Genomic DNA, 20,255 nt, shown 5'->3' with positions numbered 1-20,255 from the left:
TCAAATCACTGAGTCAGAATTCTGGTATGAGAAGAATTTATTCAGGCCAGAGAACAGAGCTGGAATTGGAGGGAAAATATTACGTTTGCTTCCCTAAAGAGGGGAAGATAAATGTGCTGTTAACTTTGCTGTCCATGAAAGAATTATCAAGATTGCAAATTAATCCTTGTCCCAGATACAAAGCCTCCATAGTGCGTTAGCTTGTGTGTGTTGAATTTATAAATGTGTATGCAACATTGCATAAACATAGTATACTTTGTCAAGAATCCTCTAACATTCAGAAGTATGCTAACTGATTTTGCGCTGTGCGGAGTGTATGCTAGTAAATTATATGGATCCAGCCCTCCTTTCTACAGAGCCAAATTGGCCATCTCTGCAGTATGCTTCTGGAATTGTACGTGTGGGAAATCTATGCATTCATTAAACTAATTGAATATGGATTCCACTTTGATTCAGCAAGATTTTTTACATCAGTGTAGAATCCGCCAGGCTGGCCTGAAGTATGAGCATTTGGATGGGTCCTTAGCATGGTGTCCAGTGCCTCAGAAAGCCTTTGAGGCTGGGTGCAGTGGTAGACCCTTCTTGGTTCCTGGGTTTGTGATGTTGTGCCTGATTAAAGCAAGTGCAATGCAGAAATGCTTAGATGGCTGTAAAGAAGGCAGCTTAGCTCTAGCTGGATTGGCACTGAGATCATGAATACCTAATGAATTTTACTGGGCTCAGTCTGACTCTGTATACTTATCGTGCTGTCTGTATTAAATGGGATATCCCAGACGCCATTAGTTCAGATAATGGAGAGTCTTCTGTGCATTAAAGGAAAAATGAGTTAAATCCCATACATTTTTCCTCTGGAGAAGCATAATAAAAATGGTATCACAAATGTTAGATATTGGACTTGGGGCTCTGGGCACCTCTGAATATGTGCTTATTACTGGTGCACTAGGCTCACCAGAGTAAATTGAATGTAAAAGAATAAATGAAATAGGCATTAACTGGTAAAGGTGATTTTTCACTGGAACAAACTATCAAAAGGAACTCTGATTTTGCCCCTTTGTGCTATTTTCAGTCAAAACTTATATTCAATCAGTCCTTCATCTTTCAAAGCTGTTCTTTTATTTTAATGTTCTTTTATTCTACTAAAATGGATTATAAAGCCCTTAAAACCTGAGTTTCTGCAGAATTTTAAACTTCTGTGGCCAAGCTTGGTTTTGCAAAAGTTGTCTGGTCACGTTGGTTTAAATTCCTTTGCTTCTTCCTTTTCTGTGCAACATGTATTTTGTTAATTGATGGGACTAAATTTGATTGTCTATGTTCTTAGAAGTTGTTGTATTTTATTTGGTCCTTGAATATAGTTTTAAATTACATGAGAATTATTTAACATGGAAAATTTAATACTGCTAAGCAGAACAAAAGAACTAGCAATTCTATTTTGTAAATGTTGTTCATCTGTGATTTAGTGTTTTGCTTCCTTTGATAGTCTTTGTTCTGTTTTTATAGCAGTCAGCCAGTATTATGGATCATTCCTTGTAAGGGTACTTACTTCTTTGTATATTATGTGTTATATAGCCTTTTGTCCCTTTCTCAGGCTTCCCACTCCAGCTTGCAGCACAAATCTTGTTATTTATGTAGCAGTTGCTGAAACCACTGCAATTGTCTACATAGTTAATTAAGATAAACTAACGCAGATTTCAAGTATTTTAGCATTATAGACCATGAATTACATCAGTTGAAAAAAATTTTTTTTAAATTGTTTGTACGTTTAGTATGATTACTTGTTTTGAAAATGCCTTGCTTGATTTATTCCTTAGTGCTTTCTGTTCATGAGGAGCTATGTGGTAGCTTTCTGTCCTAGCTGGAGTTTGCAGAGATCTTGTGGTCATGTGCCCAGGTATACTGTATGGCTCTCTTCCAAGTGGAAGAAGATAAGGATGTGTATAAATGAGGCCGGGGCCATTAGCTGCCAGGAAGAAATGGAGTCTTCTGTCCAGCCAGAGATAGCAAGATGTTTTACACGCTGACACTACCGTGGGAAAATAGCATCAGCAAGATTGTGGGGTACTGCTGAATTGCAGACTAACTTTTCTTCCAGTTGCCAGCAGAATTTCCACCTACTTTGGATTCACTTTTACACAGGCATTCTTTGTTATGGACTAATCTTCTTAGGTCTGTTTACTTCAGTATTAAAACTATATGTGGGGAAGAACAGGTACAGCTGCATGTCCCCTGCACACTTGTGTCACTTGAATCTTATCTCTTGTAGGATCTGAATGCAGCGTTTACTAGCACTAGCCAGAAAATAGGTGTCCTCAGATGTTTGTAATTGTGCCAACTGGGGTGCCTCTGTCCAAAGTGGAGAGTCAGTTTTTGTGAATTGTTAGGCTGCTGTTTGTCTGACCTGCACCATAAATGTCAAGTTTCACATGATTTTCCCACGTAATCAGGAGAAATGAGTGTACTAAATTTCATGATCATAACTCAAAAGGTCACTTGAATATTGGATAGCAAACAACGAAGGAACAATGCCCTTTTGGTGACATCTGATGGAAAGTTCAAATATGTTGCTACTCTAGGACCAGGTAGCTCATAATGAGTGAAATTATAATTTGCTAAGATTCTACCTCATTTGAAAAATGGAAATTAATAGTGTATCACCACCTTACATGTTTTCTGTTTTTTTTTTTTCCTGCCCAGTATTTTACAAATAGCTGCCTTTTTTTTTTTTTTTTTATATATAATCTTTAATCCTAAATCTACTGTTTGATAAGTGTGTAATCAAGGGGGAAAAGATTATAAATTGGGAAGATTTATTTAGCATCCTTTCAAAAGGATATATGGAACAATGCAAATATTCTCAGAAGACACAAAAGTAATGGATCCATTCCAGAATATGGTCTTTGTTAATAATTCAGTGATCATTTTTCAAAGGACCTGTTCTTAACATGATATTCATATAAGTAAACATATTTCTGAAAATAAACATATAAGAATACGTCGCATGTTTATATAGATCATAACATAAAAATGTAGATATTAAATATGAATTCCAAAATCCTAACACAAAATAAACTTTTTATAATGATTTTAAAGCGATTAGTAGTCCAAATTAGGGATTGTATTAACATGACATTGATTAATATTAAGTTCTTGAGGTAAATAGAAGTGCCGAAAGCCGTATATATCTACAACTGCTCATTTTGTACCTCCTCTGATTAATTTTGGTTGAAGAACCAGAAGAAAGTTAACGGTTAGGAGCAAATAGCATGAAAACCATAAGTTCAGAAGAATATGGTTCTTGTAGGCAAGAAAATCTCCTCTTCTACATTGCTTTTTACCTATGTATAGTTTCTTTCACACAATGCTTGGAACTGCAAAAATACAATATTCTTGTTCTCTTTGTTTGAACTTCTCTTGGGTTAAAATCTGTATGCTATGTAGAAGCTCTTTGACAGGGCCTTTGAACTCAAAGCTTGTCTGCTCCTTCCAATTCAATCTGCTGACCTAGTAATGTAGCAAGACTGTATCACTACGGTCATAGAACCATGGAATGTTTTGCGGTTGGAAGGATCTCTAAAGACCATCTAATTCCACACCCTTGCCACAGGCAGGGACGCCTCTCTGGCAAGGACCAGGTTGCTCAAAGCCCCATCCAAGCTGGCCTTGAACAAACACTTCCAGGCATGGGGCACCCACAGCTTCTCTGGGCAACCTGTGCCAGTGCCTCACAACCCTCTGAATAAAGAATTTCTTCCTTATGTCTAGTCTAAATCTACCCTCTTTTAGTTTAAAGCCATCTCTCCTTGTCCTATCACTCCACTCCCTGAACAAGAGTCCCTCTCCAGCTTTCCGGTAGGCCTTCTTTAGGTACTGGAAGGCCCTGTAGGTACTGGGAGATCTAATAGAAGTAGAATGTGGTTTTACTTAAACAGAAACTGAAACAGAACAGGTTTCACTCACCCCGTCATGGTCTGACACACAATCACCAAAAGGTGTGTGTCTAAGAAGTTGGCCCAGTGGCCAGGCACCAGGACAGTGGTTCTTAAGCCATCTGTCTCGCAGCTGGGCCCCAGAATGCTTGTGCCCAGGGTCTGTTGCAGTGGTGCAGAGGTCAAAGAACACAAGCAATGAAGTTCTTCTCACATTTGTGTTCTTTGTTTGGTGACCACGCACAGGTTTTGGTTATGCCTTTTTGTCCCCTTATTGGTGCTGTTAGTCCTGTCCCACCCCTGTGAGTCATCAGAAGGCATCACTGTTCTTTATCTCCAGATATCCATGTCCTGGGAAAGTGGCCTACAAGTTGGGATCTTGATGACCTGCTAATCTGGGTGTCATTAATACAGGCCATTCTGAGAGCCTGTACTGTGTGTTTCCTGCTGTTTTCATATTCAGATATTCCCAGTCTTTTTCTATTCGTACCAGTCTTGGCCTTTCTGTTGCAATTCTTTAGAGTAAAAGAAACTAGGACATCAAAAAAGCTCTTCCATACAAACTGTTCAAACATAATTTTGAACCAGTAGTCCCTAGACTTGGTCTTTCTCCAAGTGCCTTTGAAATTAAATTTCAATTCCTTTTAATGTCCCCAGCTTCTTTTTGAAAATGACTTAGTATAATATCACTGTAACCACACATTTTTGGACATCCATCAGACCATTCCAAAATTCACAGAGGGCAACCACCTGGGATTCCTCATACCACTTCAGCTTGCCACCATGGTTCTCAGCTTTCTTTACATTCAGCTCCTGATGCCCTCCCATTCCCACCCACTACAGAGTAGAGTGCTACAGCATGGGCAATATACTTTTATTTTAATTCTCCACTCTAAAACTTAAATCTTAAATATAAACATCCTACATAGATCACAGTACATTCCACTTACCTAGTATCTTAAATTATCACCCATAACACCACAATATATCTGGAACCTCTAAAACCATGTAAGTATTAGAAATGATATCTAAAATTTGGTAGTAATATCACTAATCTACTTTACAGAAAATAGTAACTGAGAATATCAAGAATGATTAATGAAAAACAATACTAAAATGCAACTAATCAAGGAATCTAAACTGCACTGCATGTTTCCAAGCAAGTATCTCAAAAGGCATTTGCATTTCTAAGAAACATCTGTTTTCCAGATGCTTGCTACTTTATTGAAATAGAGATATGAGGCAAAATAATTTTTCTTATGTAGAAATTTGCCTTGGTTGATACATTGTTTTGATATATTTTGTTTTTCAACACTGAATATCTACTAAATCTATGCTCAAAAGAAGGGTTTGGTTTTGCATTAACAAAAAAATGGAAAACTATGGTGCTGATTATGGTAAAGTACATGAAGCAGTATGGTAGCCACTGAGAGATTCAGGATAAAATGCAGTTAAAAAAAATAATATTTCTCCAAAGCTTGTTAGCAAGTGAAAGCTTTCAAGTTTTACTTAGACATCTTGCCTGCTAAGTTACATTTTTTATATTTTTGTGATATTGGACATATCAGATTTGGTTGGATGAAATAAAGTAAGATCAACTTGAATTCTTATGTACTAAATGGCTATATTAACTTGAGGAACTAAATACCTGTTTGGAAAAATTATCATTTCTAGTTTTGGTGTACATTACTGCTCACAAAAGAGCAAGTGAAAGCTTAGAGTAATTATTGCCAGCACATCTGAAATATAATTATTTTAGAAAAGTGTATACAGATATGACCTAGAGAAATACAAGGTATTGCAAATGCTTTTGCTGACTGACACTGTGGGAGGTAAACATATTTACCCTGAAAAACCTTGTCTTCCTTCCCAAGGAAGCCTTCTGCCTATTTAACAACAATAAAAGTGAAAGACCACAGGTAAATGTTTGTGCAAGTTCACTAAAGAGTAATAGATCTTTCTGTATGTTTTTAAAAAGCAGAAAATAGACTGACATTCTCAGCATAAACTAGCTGTTTCTACTACCATCTCTGAATTTAGTCCAATATGTTCCAATCAATATGTTCTTACATCGAGCAATTTTTGGAAAGCAGTACCTTTTAACTGCTTAAATAGATATTCAGTCAATATGGTGGAATAATTCCCAGACAAAAGAAAAACTTCCTTATTCTTAGAGGGAGGAACAATATTGTAGCCTAAAAATACATATTCTAAAAATAGATAATTTTTAGATATGGTTACACTGAAAACTGCTGAAATAGAAAGGTAAGGTATCCTACAGAATCTTACTACTTTCTTATTCTAGTTTCATCAGCTAGAATATATTCCTGATGCATAATATCCTTGGCAGGGCATCAGGGGACACTAAGGTCAGCTGTGGAGTTCTGCAAATGGGAACTAGGACAGAGTTTAGGCATAGAAAAAGGGAACTCTGCTGCAAGGTTGAATTCTCTACTTGTTTTCTTCAGGACTTTTTTCTGCCTTCCTGATGTCCTTTTCTATCAGCCAGACACTTTCTTTAATGTGCAATGCTGCCTTCTTCTCTCTGGCTATTGTTTTGTGAATAATATGTAGTGATTAGAAACCTCCATTTTTGTGTGCAACAGAATTACGGAAATAACACCAAAACTGAACAAGAAGTTCATTACCAGTTAATAGTACTACGGAGCTTATTGTGGTAAAACCATAAGCCTCAAGTAGTATATCTCATGGCTATATGTAAATGGTATTACCAAGTTGCTAATATTAATATTCTATCCTAGAAAATAATGCATTCAATATAAATGACCACTGCAACAGGAAAAACTTAAATGAATTCAAGTATAATTTTTATCTTTTTTTCTACCTGCTATGCAAATAGAGTCATAGCCACATTTACTGTACAGCATCCAACCTACAGATTAAAAGCCATAAAAGGAAACTACCTATAGTGATATGATAGTAATAATAGTTGGCTCTAGTAGTGTCAGTATTCTCAGTTATGACTTTTTGAGGCCTAATCTCATAGTGTGTGAATATTGGATGTATAAATAGGAGAAGCACATAGAAGTAAGATACTATTTTGTTCTGTAAATTACACTGGTGGAAGATACTAGACTACTTAGCATAGTTCATAGTGTTTGACTTCCTCTGATAGAATACTGGAAAAATTAGAAAGATAAGAATATCTGTCCAAGCAGTCACTACAGAGTCACTTGCATACTTTAAATTCACATCCTACTTTAACGTGTCTAATTGGTTCATGTTATTGTTACCTATTAACGCATGGGAAAAGGCAAGTTTGACCATAGCTGTAAATGGACCATCTAGAGGCAGTAGTACAGGTCTATTAGATTTTGTTAAGACTGGGCGCTCCATAGTTTGGAGTGTGGCCACTCCTAGTGGTTAGTTAGGAGAGTGACCGGCAATTAACCTATAGGTTAATTATTGTACTTTGTATTAATTGCAAGGTTGTATGATCTAAGTAATTTTAATCTTTCATCTGATCCTTCTTACTAATTTTATATTTAATCAAAATGTATAAAATCCAGAAATGGTTTTAGAAATAGAATAGAACAATATTAATTTTAATCAGTTAACATTGGAACTTCTAAATTATGTGTAAATATTGTTTAATTCTAAAGAACTACAAAGATTGTACACTAAAATAACAGCCATTTTTGGCTTTTATTAGAAGCCATTACGTTTTATGTTAGCTGTTTTTTATTCTTAATGCTAAGTGATTTAGTGGCCTAGGCTGACTTTTTTAGGGTATTACAATGAAGGTCGTTAACAAAAAGAGAACAATATAAATTATTTGGAAGTTTCTGAAATTGTATGTTTAAATTAACTGTTAAATAATACAATATGGTTTTGTCATGATGGAGTCAATGTTCTTTCTTTTGCACATGTTGCCATTTATAAGGAATGAATTTATTTTACTGACTTTCTTTTAATACTGGGATATATTTAATTCAGAGAGTTTATTGATAAGTTAGGAGACTGATTCTGTACCACCCCTGTGTAGTCAATAGAAAGACAAAAGATTTTTTTTTAAGAAGGTGGTTCAAGGTATCTGAATAATCTTTGTGACATCACTGCAAAAGAAAGAGCTTATTTTTTTTTTTCTTTTTTTGAGGGGTAGCCAATTCCCGTAATGTTTTTTGAGGCAGCCAGCCAAAATGCTTTCAGCACTCTAGAGTGACGATTCTTGTTTAGGTATGCAGAGAGCAGGACAAGTCCAAGATGCCAATTTAACACGGTTAAATTTGATTTTTAAAGTTAGTAATAATGAAACCTTTTTTTTTTTTTTTTTTCCATTTTGGTAAGACCAGCTCTGTGCTCTGTAAAATTGTGAATAATCCCAGTAAGCAAAGTAAAGGAAATCCCAGCAGCAAAGTCAGGGAAAACAGGTAGGGGCAAAAGCTGTTGCTACTGGGCTGGAAAATAACATTCAGGTTAAAATTGTTAGCAATTAGTTTATGGATATGAATTCTATATTAGGATGTCAAACAAACAAACAGAAAACAACAACAACAACAACAGCAATAACAAAAAACCACTTGCAGAATCCTAACGATCTGTAGAAGGAAATTAATGTTTCCTTTTGAAATTTCTCCTAGTGAAGGAAGACCTTCCCCCAGAGTGGAACTGCTTCATAACATTGACCCCATGTTTGTGGATGATTACCCATGTGAGTATGCTACTGATAAAGACTTGTTAAATGTACAGTTTATCTTCCTAATTCTCCTTGTTTTTCTTAAGTAAATTATTTCCTTCTAGGTGAAACAAAATAAAGTAGGTTGCCCTCTACTTTTAGGTAAAGAGTTTAGCTCTAAAATACTGAAACTTCACACCCCAGGTACCCTAAATCCTTACTGAATTACGACCGATGCTCACTTCCCATTCTGCAGAGCTCTGAAGCACTGCTGAGTAATGAGTAAAGTACTTTGGGACATAGAATTGTTGAGGAGCAGCCATTTGCCTGAGGTGTGCAGGGAGGCACACAGCCAAAACAAACCACCAAATCCTGTCTTCACTGTTCCAGGCTGGCAGGTAGCTCCCAATGAGCTGCTCAGCCTGGCATATCTTGACATGTTTATTCAATATGATTGTATTATTGACCTTGCAAATGGAAAACCTGAGTTTGTGAGAATATTAGAAGTTCCAAGCTTTGTGACTGCTTTTGTTCCATAATCATACAAGTTGGATCTTTAGTGCCGTAATCACATGAATTAGAGCTTAACTTTGCCAATTCCATAGCTCTTTAAAAACCGTCTGTTTTATGATTCAACATTACTAGTTTGCTAAGGACTACAAACTTTTCAAGCAAAGATTTTTTCATGCACAACATTGGAACAGATCCTTTCTAGTGTTTTTATAGCATTTCTGTATTTCATTAAATAAAGAAGTAAATCCAGGCATAGGAATCAGTGGTAGAGTACGGACAGTGATCTGTTACTTGCACGACAGATACAAGTTGTGCTGTGGTAACAGGAAGGAAAGTGGTAAGGTGTCCTTCTGCAATGCACATCTGGTTCTATGATGTTTTTCTGAGAAGGAGAAACATTGTGCACATCTAATGTTGGCAACACTGCCTGCAGATAATTCCTATATACTGATGGAATTAAGGCGTAGCTACAACAATTTCCCTTCAAAGAATCCTCAATGAGTTGTAGCATTCCTGTACAATGTTATGCCCTGATGTGGTATTCTGAAGCATACTTCAGAGACCATCTTTTCCATGTGGGAGCTGCTATTATTGAGCACAGCTGAGGAATTTGAATAGCCAACTTCCTGGTTTAAACAGAGGGGGGATGAGAAGAGGAAGTTTTCAGGAGCCTAAGCTCAGGAAATACATCCATAGATTGTTTACGTGAAGCCACACCATGATGATTCTTTACTGTACACTACATCTAGCGTGTCCTTGCTATATGTGTGCATGTGTGTTTTGTGGGATTTGGGCAGGGAACGGGGCAGGTGGGCAGAAGGTGTAGTAAGGGAAACTTTATTCTGGAGGAGATGTGACTTTTAACCATCATGAATGGAGGTATATGTACCTGTAAACTCCTAGTATTTTTATATACCTTTGAAACTATAGTAATGAAAACCAAAAATCTAAATCTTTACCTGCAAGTCCTTATGCACCGTATATGGTTTTCCTTTCTCTTCTCAGAGAAGGTCTTTAACTTTGGCGAGATACTTTGTGCCACCTGTTTGACCTTCTCCCTTAATAGCACTTTTGGACAAGAACAGGCAGAGATGACCTCTAAATTAGTATACATTACATTTTTCCTAATTTTGATTTCATAATACCATTCTTAAAAAATATGAATGTAGATAATTGTATTACTGATACATTTGACAAAATACATCCCTGTTATACATGACAAAACATATATAAAACTTTTTCACATCACCATTCTTTTTACTAACATACAGTTTGTATTGTAACAGAACATATCAATTTATAGTCCAGTGCTGGGGGAAAATAATTCATCTTTTCTTGTACTTGAATTGTTACAATGTGCTCAATTTCTGAACTGGAATTAGGAATAGTTTTGTGCTTTGTAGGGTGAATCATGGTGTTCATGATTCTGATTTTGACTAGGATAGTGAAATTATGCTTTGTCATACAAGGATTAAAATAACTATGTTGAAATCTGAGTTGTTAGGAATAACTATATGTATGTAACTCAGCCTATTTCTTCTTAAAATGTCTGGGTTTTATTTGTACAAATTGGTTAACTAGTTGAGAGTCAAGATCCAGAGTAATGATATTAGCATCTCCATTATGGATAGATGAGGGAGACTCAAAGGTCAATATACACAGGTCTTTCATACTTTTGGCAATATGGCTCTCTGCATGTTTTTAAAAATCATTTTAAAATTAATTGCACATACATAGTCTTCTTAACACCAAGGTGATAAAACGTATGTCATTCTTAAGTGTTGCTCTTTCCTTGACTGTTCTTTATTTCCTTGCCCTAACTTTTTTTGAGATCAAAATATTCTTTTGCCTACAGTGCTAACATGTATCCAGGTTTGTTTTGCTTGGTTCTTTCTCACTTCCTATGCTGAGTATTATGACAGTAGTCTTTGGCCTTCTTTGTGCCCACCTTGCCCTTGTTCAAGTCCACTTAAAATATCATTTCACCTAAATCATCCTTCTGGTTCTTGCATCAGATGAAGTATTTACATCATGCTAATATTTTATTTTATTTTTTTTGTAGAAATTGAAGTAGAAAGTAAAATAATGACTAGAAGATATAGTCTAGCTAAACCTTTGGACCTGCAGAGTACTGTGGAAGAGGAAGTTAAATCTCAAGTTACTAATAAACAACCAAAAAAATGTCAGGAGGTTGGGGATAATCAAGAGAGTTCTGATTATTGCTGTAGTTATGCACACGTAGGGAACTAAGTTATTGTTCTATTGTGCTCATTGCTTGTTCAGTGCTCCTGAATCCTTGACTGCTTTTGCATATAATGTATGCATTCTCTCAGTATGTATTATGTAATGGATTCATCTATCTTCATCTCCAAATAAGCTGATAGTATATATATTTTACTAGCACGAGTCATGGGATGTCTCATGTAATTCATAGATTTTTTGACTGAAATAGGAAAACTGAATTTTGTTCTGTTCAGATTTTTAATGCCAAAATAAGCATTTTTTTCAGGGAAGAATTTGTGCAGAAGACAATTAATTTACTGTTAACTCAAGTGTTACAACAAGGTATTCAACAAAATATTTAATTTAAGGTTGGGAATACTATCTTAATTACAGAGCTAACTAAATCTTTGCTGCTGTGGTCTGTTAGACTAACCTTGACTACTCATGGAGTAGTATCATACAGCTTCTCAAATTCTTAGGCTGGGTGCATGTACCGAACATCTTGCCATCAGCCATGGTTGCTGTAGCAGCTCTGATGAATCTACTGATCAGTATCTTCCTTTGTTTTCTCAGGAGCTTGTGTCTGGTAGTAAATACAATAGCCCTAAATTAGTCTTGTATCATAGTACTGTACTTCACTCCTGTTGTTAATATTAAACAACACGAGAGACAAAATACTGTAATCTAGTTTGTCTGCAGTTCCATTTTACAAAACAATGCTGACAGGTCTTATTTTACTGTTTCTTTCAAGTAATCACCTTCTGTCTCCGAGGGCAGACTTTCTTCATTCAAATATAAACCTCTGGAGTGGTCTAAAACATATTGCAGTGTTTTAGACTGTAATTTCTAATTTGTCATCCTCGGTGTTAAAAAGAGTTTCTGTTCCTGACTGCAGACTTTGCCTTCAGGCTACATCTGACCTGTGGCAGCCCAGTGGAATGATCAGGGTTAAAAACAATCTTTTCTCTCTGAACTGATCTGTTTTACAATGTGGACCTTAAAAACTGGTGTTTTAACAGGAGGTGGAGTGAAAAACTGGGGTAGAATCTCCAAAAACTAGTACTGGTAGGGTAGGGTATGAGGGTGTTGCGGTCTTTGTAGTGAGGCCAGTGTGGTGGTGAGTCATTGCCAAAATGGACAGCCTGTCTCTCTTTTTCTTCCATCCTTTTCTGCTTCCCTTGTGCTGAATCTGGAAATCACGTGGCAACAAGATGAGTCTTCTGCCAGATCAGCCTTCAAGCTGTCTTGGGGCATGGGTGGGGTGGAAGTGGAGGAAAGATTTGTACCAAACCAGTCAGCTGAATCAACTTCTCCTGTAGCTGTATGACTAGGAGCAGATAGGAGCGTGTGGTTGGTGGCAGACGGAGGCAGTGGCCACAGGACATGGCCAGTAGGTCAGCTCAGGCCACCGTGGAACCTCAGCCAGAGGCAGTAGTTTCATGGAGCTTAAGCTAGCGTAGCTTGATGCTGCCTACCAAAGAGGAAATCCTGCCTCCCACGGCTGCCTATTAGTCCTCCTCTCTCTCTTGGATGACAAAAAACACTCATATAGCCATATTATGTATGAACCAAATCACGACACTGATACAGATTTTACTAACCATTTTTCTTTTTTTCTTGGATATTTAATCAAATGCTCACTTTGGCACAAAGGAAGGGGCAAGAAGGAATTTCCAGGGACAGGTGAGACTGATTCTGTTGGTAGCGCTGAAATTAAACTCTGAGGTTTCTGTTTCACAATAACAGATGAAGTGATTCAGCAAGTTTCTGTTGGGGAAATACTTAACTTTCTCCCTTCCCCTTTCCCAGCCACATGATCCTGATGCTTGATTTGTATCTCTTCTGGTACTTGTCTGGTGCCTCCACAGACTGATTTAACTTGCTAACCTGGGGTGGGGAACAGATGGTTTTCTTCTGTCAGTTGGGTTGAACTGGCTCATTCAAGGTCCTGATGGATGCCAGAGCAAGGCGGGGGTGAGGATGGCTGTGCTGTTGGAAGTGGAGAGGCAGAGGGAGAGCCAACCCTCCTAGTGCTGGCTGGCTGCTCCTGAAGCCAGAGCCCCAGGGGAAAAGCATGTGGGCCGCACCCTCTGGTTGGACCTGGCTATGCTAAACCAGTCTGGTGAGCTCTGCAGATGGAGATGGACCTGGGCTCCTCCAGGCAATTGCTCTTTTCTCTGCTTGCTAAAAGCCATTATTTTTGTCTTTCTCTCTGGTTGTTTCTTTATCTCCCTCTTGATTTTATTTTCTTTAATGATGAATACATGTCTCAATCACTGGGTCTCAGTATAGGCTTGTAATTTATTAGAGAGTTTGCAATGCTATAAAAGCAGGTCATTGGTATGAAAGACCTACAGTCTTCTAGATTTCTATCTGAAACAGTCATTTTCTGTTAAGAGTTTGGTAGGAAATTAAGAAAATTAAAAACAGAAAGCTAGAATCATGCTGAAACAGTATCATTTTCTCTGTAATGTACAGGTTATGAAAACTCAAATAAAATGTGTAAGGTAACTGAAAAGTTGCAAAAATCAAAACCTGATTTACATTTGTTGGATGGAAAAAAAAAAAAGTTTTGCCCCATTTTTGTGACTTTGTCTTTAAAGAAAAAAAGGCCAAGTTGTTGATGGTTTGGCAGCTGTAAGGGTGACGTCAGCTCTTCCATTGTGAAAGATCTGCTTTCTTTTAGACAGTCTTATGGCATTTCATCAAGTTTTGGTGATTCAGCTAAATTAAAAACCAACTGGATTTAAATCTAAATTCCCCTAACTGCTAAACCAAACATATTTCTGACCACACCGTTGTTGCTAGATGGTCTGTCTTGAAGCAGTATTGAAACTTTATATCCCACAGAAGGCAATTTTATTTTGAGAATCAGAGCTAAATGACATGGTGAAAGAAAATGTACCCTTTATTTCAGAGTTGTTAATCAGTATCTGTCAGTACATACTGTATTACTTTTTAATCTGACTTGCTAAATTTATAAATTAATTTAGTGAATTGTACAGAATCGTGAAAATGACAAGTAGAATCACTTTCTCTTAAAAAAATAATCTGAATTTCTTTAAATTTCAAAGATGTATTCAAAATAAATATGTTGTTGGGTGGGGCTGTTTCAGGCTGAAAAAACTTTGCCTTCATTTAAAATTCCAGGCTTAACCATAAACTAAAACTTCAAAGGCATAATAAAACTGCATGCTACTAATTGTAGTTAATTTATTTTGAAGATATCTATTCATAGAGGCAGACATCCAAGAGAACTTGTAAAAACATTTTGTGATTTTTCTCCAAGCTTTGATTAATTTTCTCAATGCAAATAAGACTTTACATTGCTCTCCTTGACATTTGTAAAAAGGCATTACCTCATATATTGCACTATTAATTGCCAAAATAAATGATTGCTTATAAGGGGCTAAATCTGCTCTGTGCAGAATGAACATATGATTTATTACAACAGAGAAACCATTTTGTTTCTGGGACTGATGTATCATTCATGGGCATTAAAATAGCATTATAATGGCTGCAGCATTATATATTATATCCATACATATACCAAAATGATTCATCTTGATTAAGGAATAGACATTCTAGGCTCCTTTAGGCCCCATTTATTACTTATTGGGCCCAGGTGAAAGATGATTCCTAGGACTTAGCAGGCCAGAAGTGATTTCTTTCCCAGTTTTATTACTGGCAATCTAGTTGCTTTAGAATTACTGAAAAATAAATAAATAAACAAAAAATCCCTCGTAATGGAGTTATTCAGTAGCAGCTGAAGTATACAATAGACATAGGTATGCATACCTGCATCTGCTCTTTGGGCTATGAAGAGTATAAAAGTGCTCCAAGTCTGTTGCAGGCTAAGACCCGGAATCCACTCCTGGAGAATCAAAATGTGAAGAAAAGCTACTGGTATTATTACATGACTGAGCTTACATCATGACAGCTGGAATGGGAAAGTGATCAAAAATGGGGAAAAAGATACATTGTTTGCTTCTCTGAATTTCCATCTCTCTGCAAAATTAAATAGTCCGTGTGCTGACCAGCTGGAATCTGTCATCTTCTCATTAAAAGTAAATCATAAATTCAAATGACTCCATGTATATGCATAAGGCAGGAGTTGCCAATAAGTGACCTTGGAGCTGTGTATGGCACTCAACGACTTCACGTGGTGCTTTCATGCTGGTCTGACAGTTTTGGATAGAACTCAACTCCACTCCCTGATGGGAGGCCAATAGTTCTAGACAGCTCTGCTGCTGTTCAGATCAGGGATATGTAGTGTTTGGCTGTTGCCTATCTGAAGTTTCTGGGGATGTAGCTTTTGCGGGGATATAGCTTGGGAAGCTTGGTCTATGGTTATACATTGCTTTGGCTCTCAGCCCTCCTGCATCTGAATGTGAGCCATCCATCATAGTATTCAATACTAAGTATAAGGTTATTGCACTTTTGGTGAATCTCATGCTTATCCCCATGTTTCCTTTGGGATGTAGATAATCTCTTTTAGAATTTAGAAATTGTAAGTTACTTAATAAAGCGTCCAATGCCAGTACCACGACTGGAATTCAGAAATCCCTTGTTACTGCTTCTTTTTTATGCTTCATTATATCCTATACCTACTTGAACATAACACTAGCTACATTATGTAGCTCGTGATATAAATGGATTGCATTTTTCAAATGAAATATCTCTGAGCTGGAAATCTGTAAAGTTTTAATTGTGCACAGGATGTTAGAGTCAGATTACAGACTCTGTTCAGTTTTCTTTATCATGACCATTGCTATCTTACAGTAACATAAGTGGGTTTTATGTGTTTCACATGGAACACCATCTCAACATGACCTTTGGTGTCTTCAGTAATTCATAAACACTATTCCATTCAGCTTAAATCTGTTATCTGGGGGGAAAAAAAAAGTGTTGAAAAAAATAGTATTTTTTTCATATTTTTCTAAGGAAAGTGAAGTTCAAGCACTTCATTTTACCATCTCTCATTTTGAGATGTTTCATCTCATAGGCTGTATTAATCAGTTTGATATTATTTAGAATTAACTTTCTTTTTTTTATTGTGTAATTGTATAAGAATGTAATAATGTGGATAAATGCTTCACTCTGCTGATGCGTGTGGGGATTTTTTGCTGCCATTAGTAATTCTGGATTTTACTCAGTTCTTTGTCTAATGTGTTTTTAAGATATAATCTTAATCTGTTGTAAGGATCGAGGTGAAGAATACTTTTAAACAAGACCAAGAATATTTTAATATGCTTACTACTGTTGGAATTAAGTTTAGAAGGGTACACATTTTGAAAGGTAAGAGACTGAGCATGATATTCTCATAAAAATCTTTTATTTGGAATAAAACATTGCCATGAGAAAACTGAAATTAGAAGGGATAATAGGTGAGTTTGAATCTGTATGTGCGCAGTGTTCAGGTAAGTGAATTAAGGCAGGTGAACTTCACTGTATGAGTTTGGCTACGGCACAGACTTATGCCTCATCAACATGACATTAGGAGGTTATAGTGTCTCAGGCCTCAGCTGTTTCTTCAAGATCAGTATTCTATTAATTCTTTCAAGGTTAAGGTCATGGCTATTCCTCAAATGCTTTTATTTTAATAACATAAAAGAAAGACAGAGTTTTGTAGAAAACTCATTATTGCTATAAAGCAGCAAAAGGTCACCAAATGTCTTTCCTCGGTGAAGTAGCAAAAAACGTTATTTCTTCAGTAATTCATTGTCACAGTATAGGTTGGAGGAGCCCTTGACATTTGCAGTTTCCTTGTTAAGATGAAATAATTGCTCCATACATCACAGTTCAAAAAAAAAAGAAGTCAGTTAAAAGTATATATATGCAAAGGCCTTGTTAGACCACAGAGCCATCTGCATTTCAAAATGACTATAGCAGGCTTGTCTTTCTTTGTAACACATTTTCATCTTTCTCATGGATACTCACAAGCAGTCCATTAATTAAGGCACCATGCCTACAAACACACGTGCAACTTTAAAAGAACAGAGTGGAATATTTCAGTTGAAAGGTACCCTCAGAGATCATCTAGTACAGCTGCCTGCCTTCTTCAGGGCTAACCAAAAGTTAAAGCATGTTACTGAGGGCATTGTCATAGAATCACAGATTCACAGAATGGTTTGGGTTGGAAGGGACCTTAAAGATCATCTAATTCCAACCCCCCTGCCACGGGCAAGGACACCTCCCATCTCCCAGGTTCCCAAAGACCCATCCACCCTGTCCTTGAGCACTGCCAGGGATGGGACATCCACAGCTTCTTTGGGCAGCCTGTGCCAGTGCCTCACCACCTTCATAGTGAAGAATTTCTTCCTTATATCTAGTCTAAATCTACCCTCTTTTAGTTTAAGACAATTATTCCTTGTTCTATCACTACAGTGCCAGACAAGGAGTCCTTCCCCAGCTCTCCTGTAGGCTCCCTTTAGGTACTGGAAGGCTGTAATGAGGTCTCTCCAGAGTCTTCTCTTCTCTAGGCTGAATGAACATTCCCAGTTCTCTCAGCTTTTCTTCACAGAAGAGGTGCTCCAGCCCCTTGCTCATCTTTGTGTCCCTTCTCTGGACTTGTTCTATAGGTCCATGTCCTTCTTGTGCTGGGGAAAATTATCACTGGGACAGCATAGCATAGAGAAGAGGAGACTTGGGGGGGATCTCTTCGGAGTCTATAAGTACCTAAAGGGAGGGTGCAAAGAGAACAGAGCCACAGTTTTTAGTGGTGCCAAGTGCCAGAACAAGAGGCAATGGGCACGGACTATAACACAGGAGGTTCACTCTTTTCTTCCCTCAGGAAGCACTTCTTTACTGTGTGGGTGACTGAGCACTGGGATAGGTTGCTCAGAGACACTGTGGAGTCTCCCTCCTTGGACATACACAAAATCCGCTTGGATGAGATCTAGGTGTCCCTGCTTGAGCAAGGAGGCTGGACCAGGTGACCTCCAGAGGTCCCTGCCAACCTCAGCTATTCAGTGATTCTGTGATCACTTTCAAAGAGCTATAGACTTTTGAGCTATCATTTAGAAACACTGTAAAATATTTTATTTATGTTATTTATTATAAACACAAAGGAAAAAATGTAGGCCTTGAAGACCAAGAAGATAGGTAAAAATGAATTTACTTCATCTGTGCAAGAAAGTGGTGGTTTTTTTATGGAACAAAGTGTATGATGTGTCTTTGACCTTTTAAAAAATTTAAGAAACATTTTCTCTCCAGTACCATAGAACCTTAGAATGTCTTGGGTTTGAAGGAACCTTAAAGATCATCTAGTTCCAACCCAACAGGGATGCCACTGTGTTCTGTAGTACAGCACATCAGCAACGTCAACTGTCCATGACTTTGTGGTAGGCTTAGAAACAACCATGAAGATCTTGTTCTGCTCTCATATTGATGGCATTTGTTTATTATCATGAAGAAGAAAAATGCTACTTAACTGGTAGCACTTTTGCAAGTTACCTTGCAACTTCTAACTTTGATTTCTGAGATTTCTTCATTTGGTGCTGCATAAGACAGCAAAAGTGAAAGAAACACTAAATAACCTACTGATTAGATGCTTGTTAACATATAAAAACCAATGTGTGTGCAAAAGCAGTCTGCTCTCAAAAAATATACATCTATATATACTTTCTTTTAAATGGTCTAAATAATCTGCTAGGGCTCAGAATGTTGTTCATTTATTAAAGTCAGGCACTGGGACTTTTACATTTAATTTTTGCCACAGTTGATTTTTTGGATTTTCTATATTTCCTTGTAGTTTTTCTCTCAAAAATACTAAACCTTCAATAGACATAAAGCAGCTACAAATATAATAGAGCAACTATTGTTCAAGACTTTAAAATTTATATGTATATATTTTCTGAGAAATATAGTAAGCTTTAAATTCTGGCTTTTCTGTGGATGATGGTGATTGTGGGTATTAAGGTAAGTATCCATAAAAATTTTTCTGTTTCCTGACATTTTCTCCTGCCTATTTCTTCATCTCTTCACAAAATTCCTGCCGTGGAAGGAAGAGTTTCAGATTCAGTTAATTCAGAGAAAATATAGAGAAGTTACTTAAAATCATGTATCCCAACAAAGAATAGGTAAGACATTTAAGTCATTATCTCTTATTCTGTATTGTGGTCTCAAAAATTGCGGTACTTTACAGATGAGTATATAAACATTCTTCTCAGGAAAAGATACTTCCAGAACTGTCATCAGGAAGCTTTAAAAATTCCCTGCATTTTGTGGAAGATATTTCTAATTCAATTTTTCCAGTTCACAACTAAGATTTGCTGAAATTCATCAGGTATCAATACAGACCTTAATACACTTTGCAGAGGACCAAACTGGTGAGATCAGCACTTTTAGCCAGGATTGATCATACCCCACTTAACTGTCTTGTGTGTACTGGATCTTGGAGCAGAATCAGTTGCAAAAGCAACATCTGTTGCAATCATCCCAAGATAGTAGTATGCATTTTGCCAGAACAATAGGGAGAATTTTTTATTCCTCTAGCAGTTTGCTTTGTCTTGTGCATTTCACGATGAAAACTAAGTAATAGTCAGCTTTACAGAATCCAGTCGAGCAAGAGGTAATATTTGTCATTAAATTTCTAGGAGATTTTTTTATGTATAAAATGCTGAAAATTTTCAGTACAGCACCATCTACAAAATTTCTAGTGCATCTGTGTCAAACACAGCACAAATTTTTCTGTTTATGGACAAATGATAATTGAAATTGTTTCAAATGTACTTTATACCCAAACAAATCAGAGTTGTTCATATAATTCAAGTGTATTTTTTTTTATATGTACTGCAGGGGGAGGTACAGATCCTTCATCAAATGTTATCACTTAATACAGAATTCTGATATCCTTGTGCTGCTTTGCAGGGCAGTGTAGACCAGCATAGCATAGGAGTCCTTCTGTTGGGAAATATTTGTTCCAGACCTGGAGCGTAACAAAGATTTGGCCTGAGGAA

At 36.9% G+C, this 20,255-nt stretch overlaps 1 protein-coding gene across 1 annotated transcript in view; it reads left to right on the top strand.

The window, feature by feature from the left end:
• The window catches only part of ARSB (arylsulfatase B), a 65,124-nt gene that overhangs the window by 32,592 nt on the left and 12,277 nt on the right, over window positions 1-20,255 (top strand). Inside the window, exon 6 of the mRNA XM_083819060.1 lies at window positions 8,525-8,595. Coding sequence (XP_083675186.1) covers window positions 8,525-8,595 — 71 coding nt within the window. The remainder of the gene's footprint in view (window positions 1-8,524; window positions 8,596-20,255) is intronic.

This window comes from Anser anser, assembly GCF_964211835.1.
Source record: "Anser anser genome assembly, chromosome: Z".
Taxonomy (NCBI): Eukaryota; Metazoa; Chordata; class Aves; order Anseriformes; family Anatidae; genus Anser; species Anser anser.
This window is presented reverse-complemented; position numbering and strand designations above follow the sequence as displayed.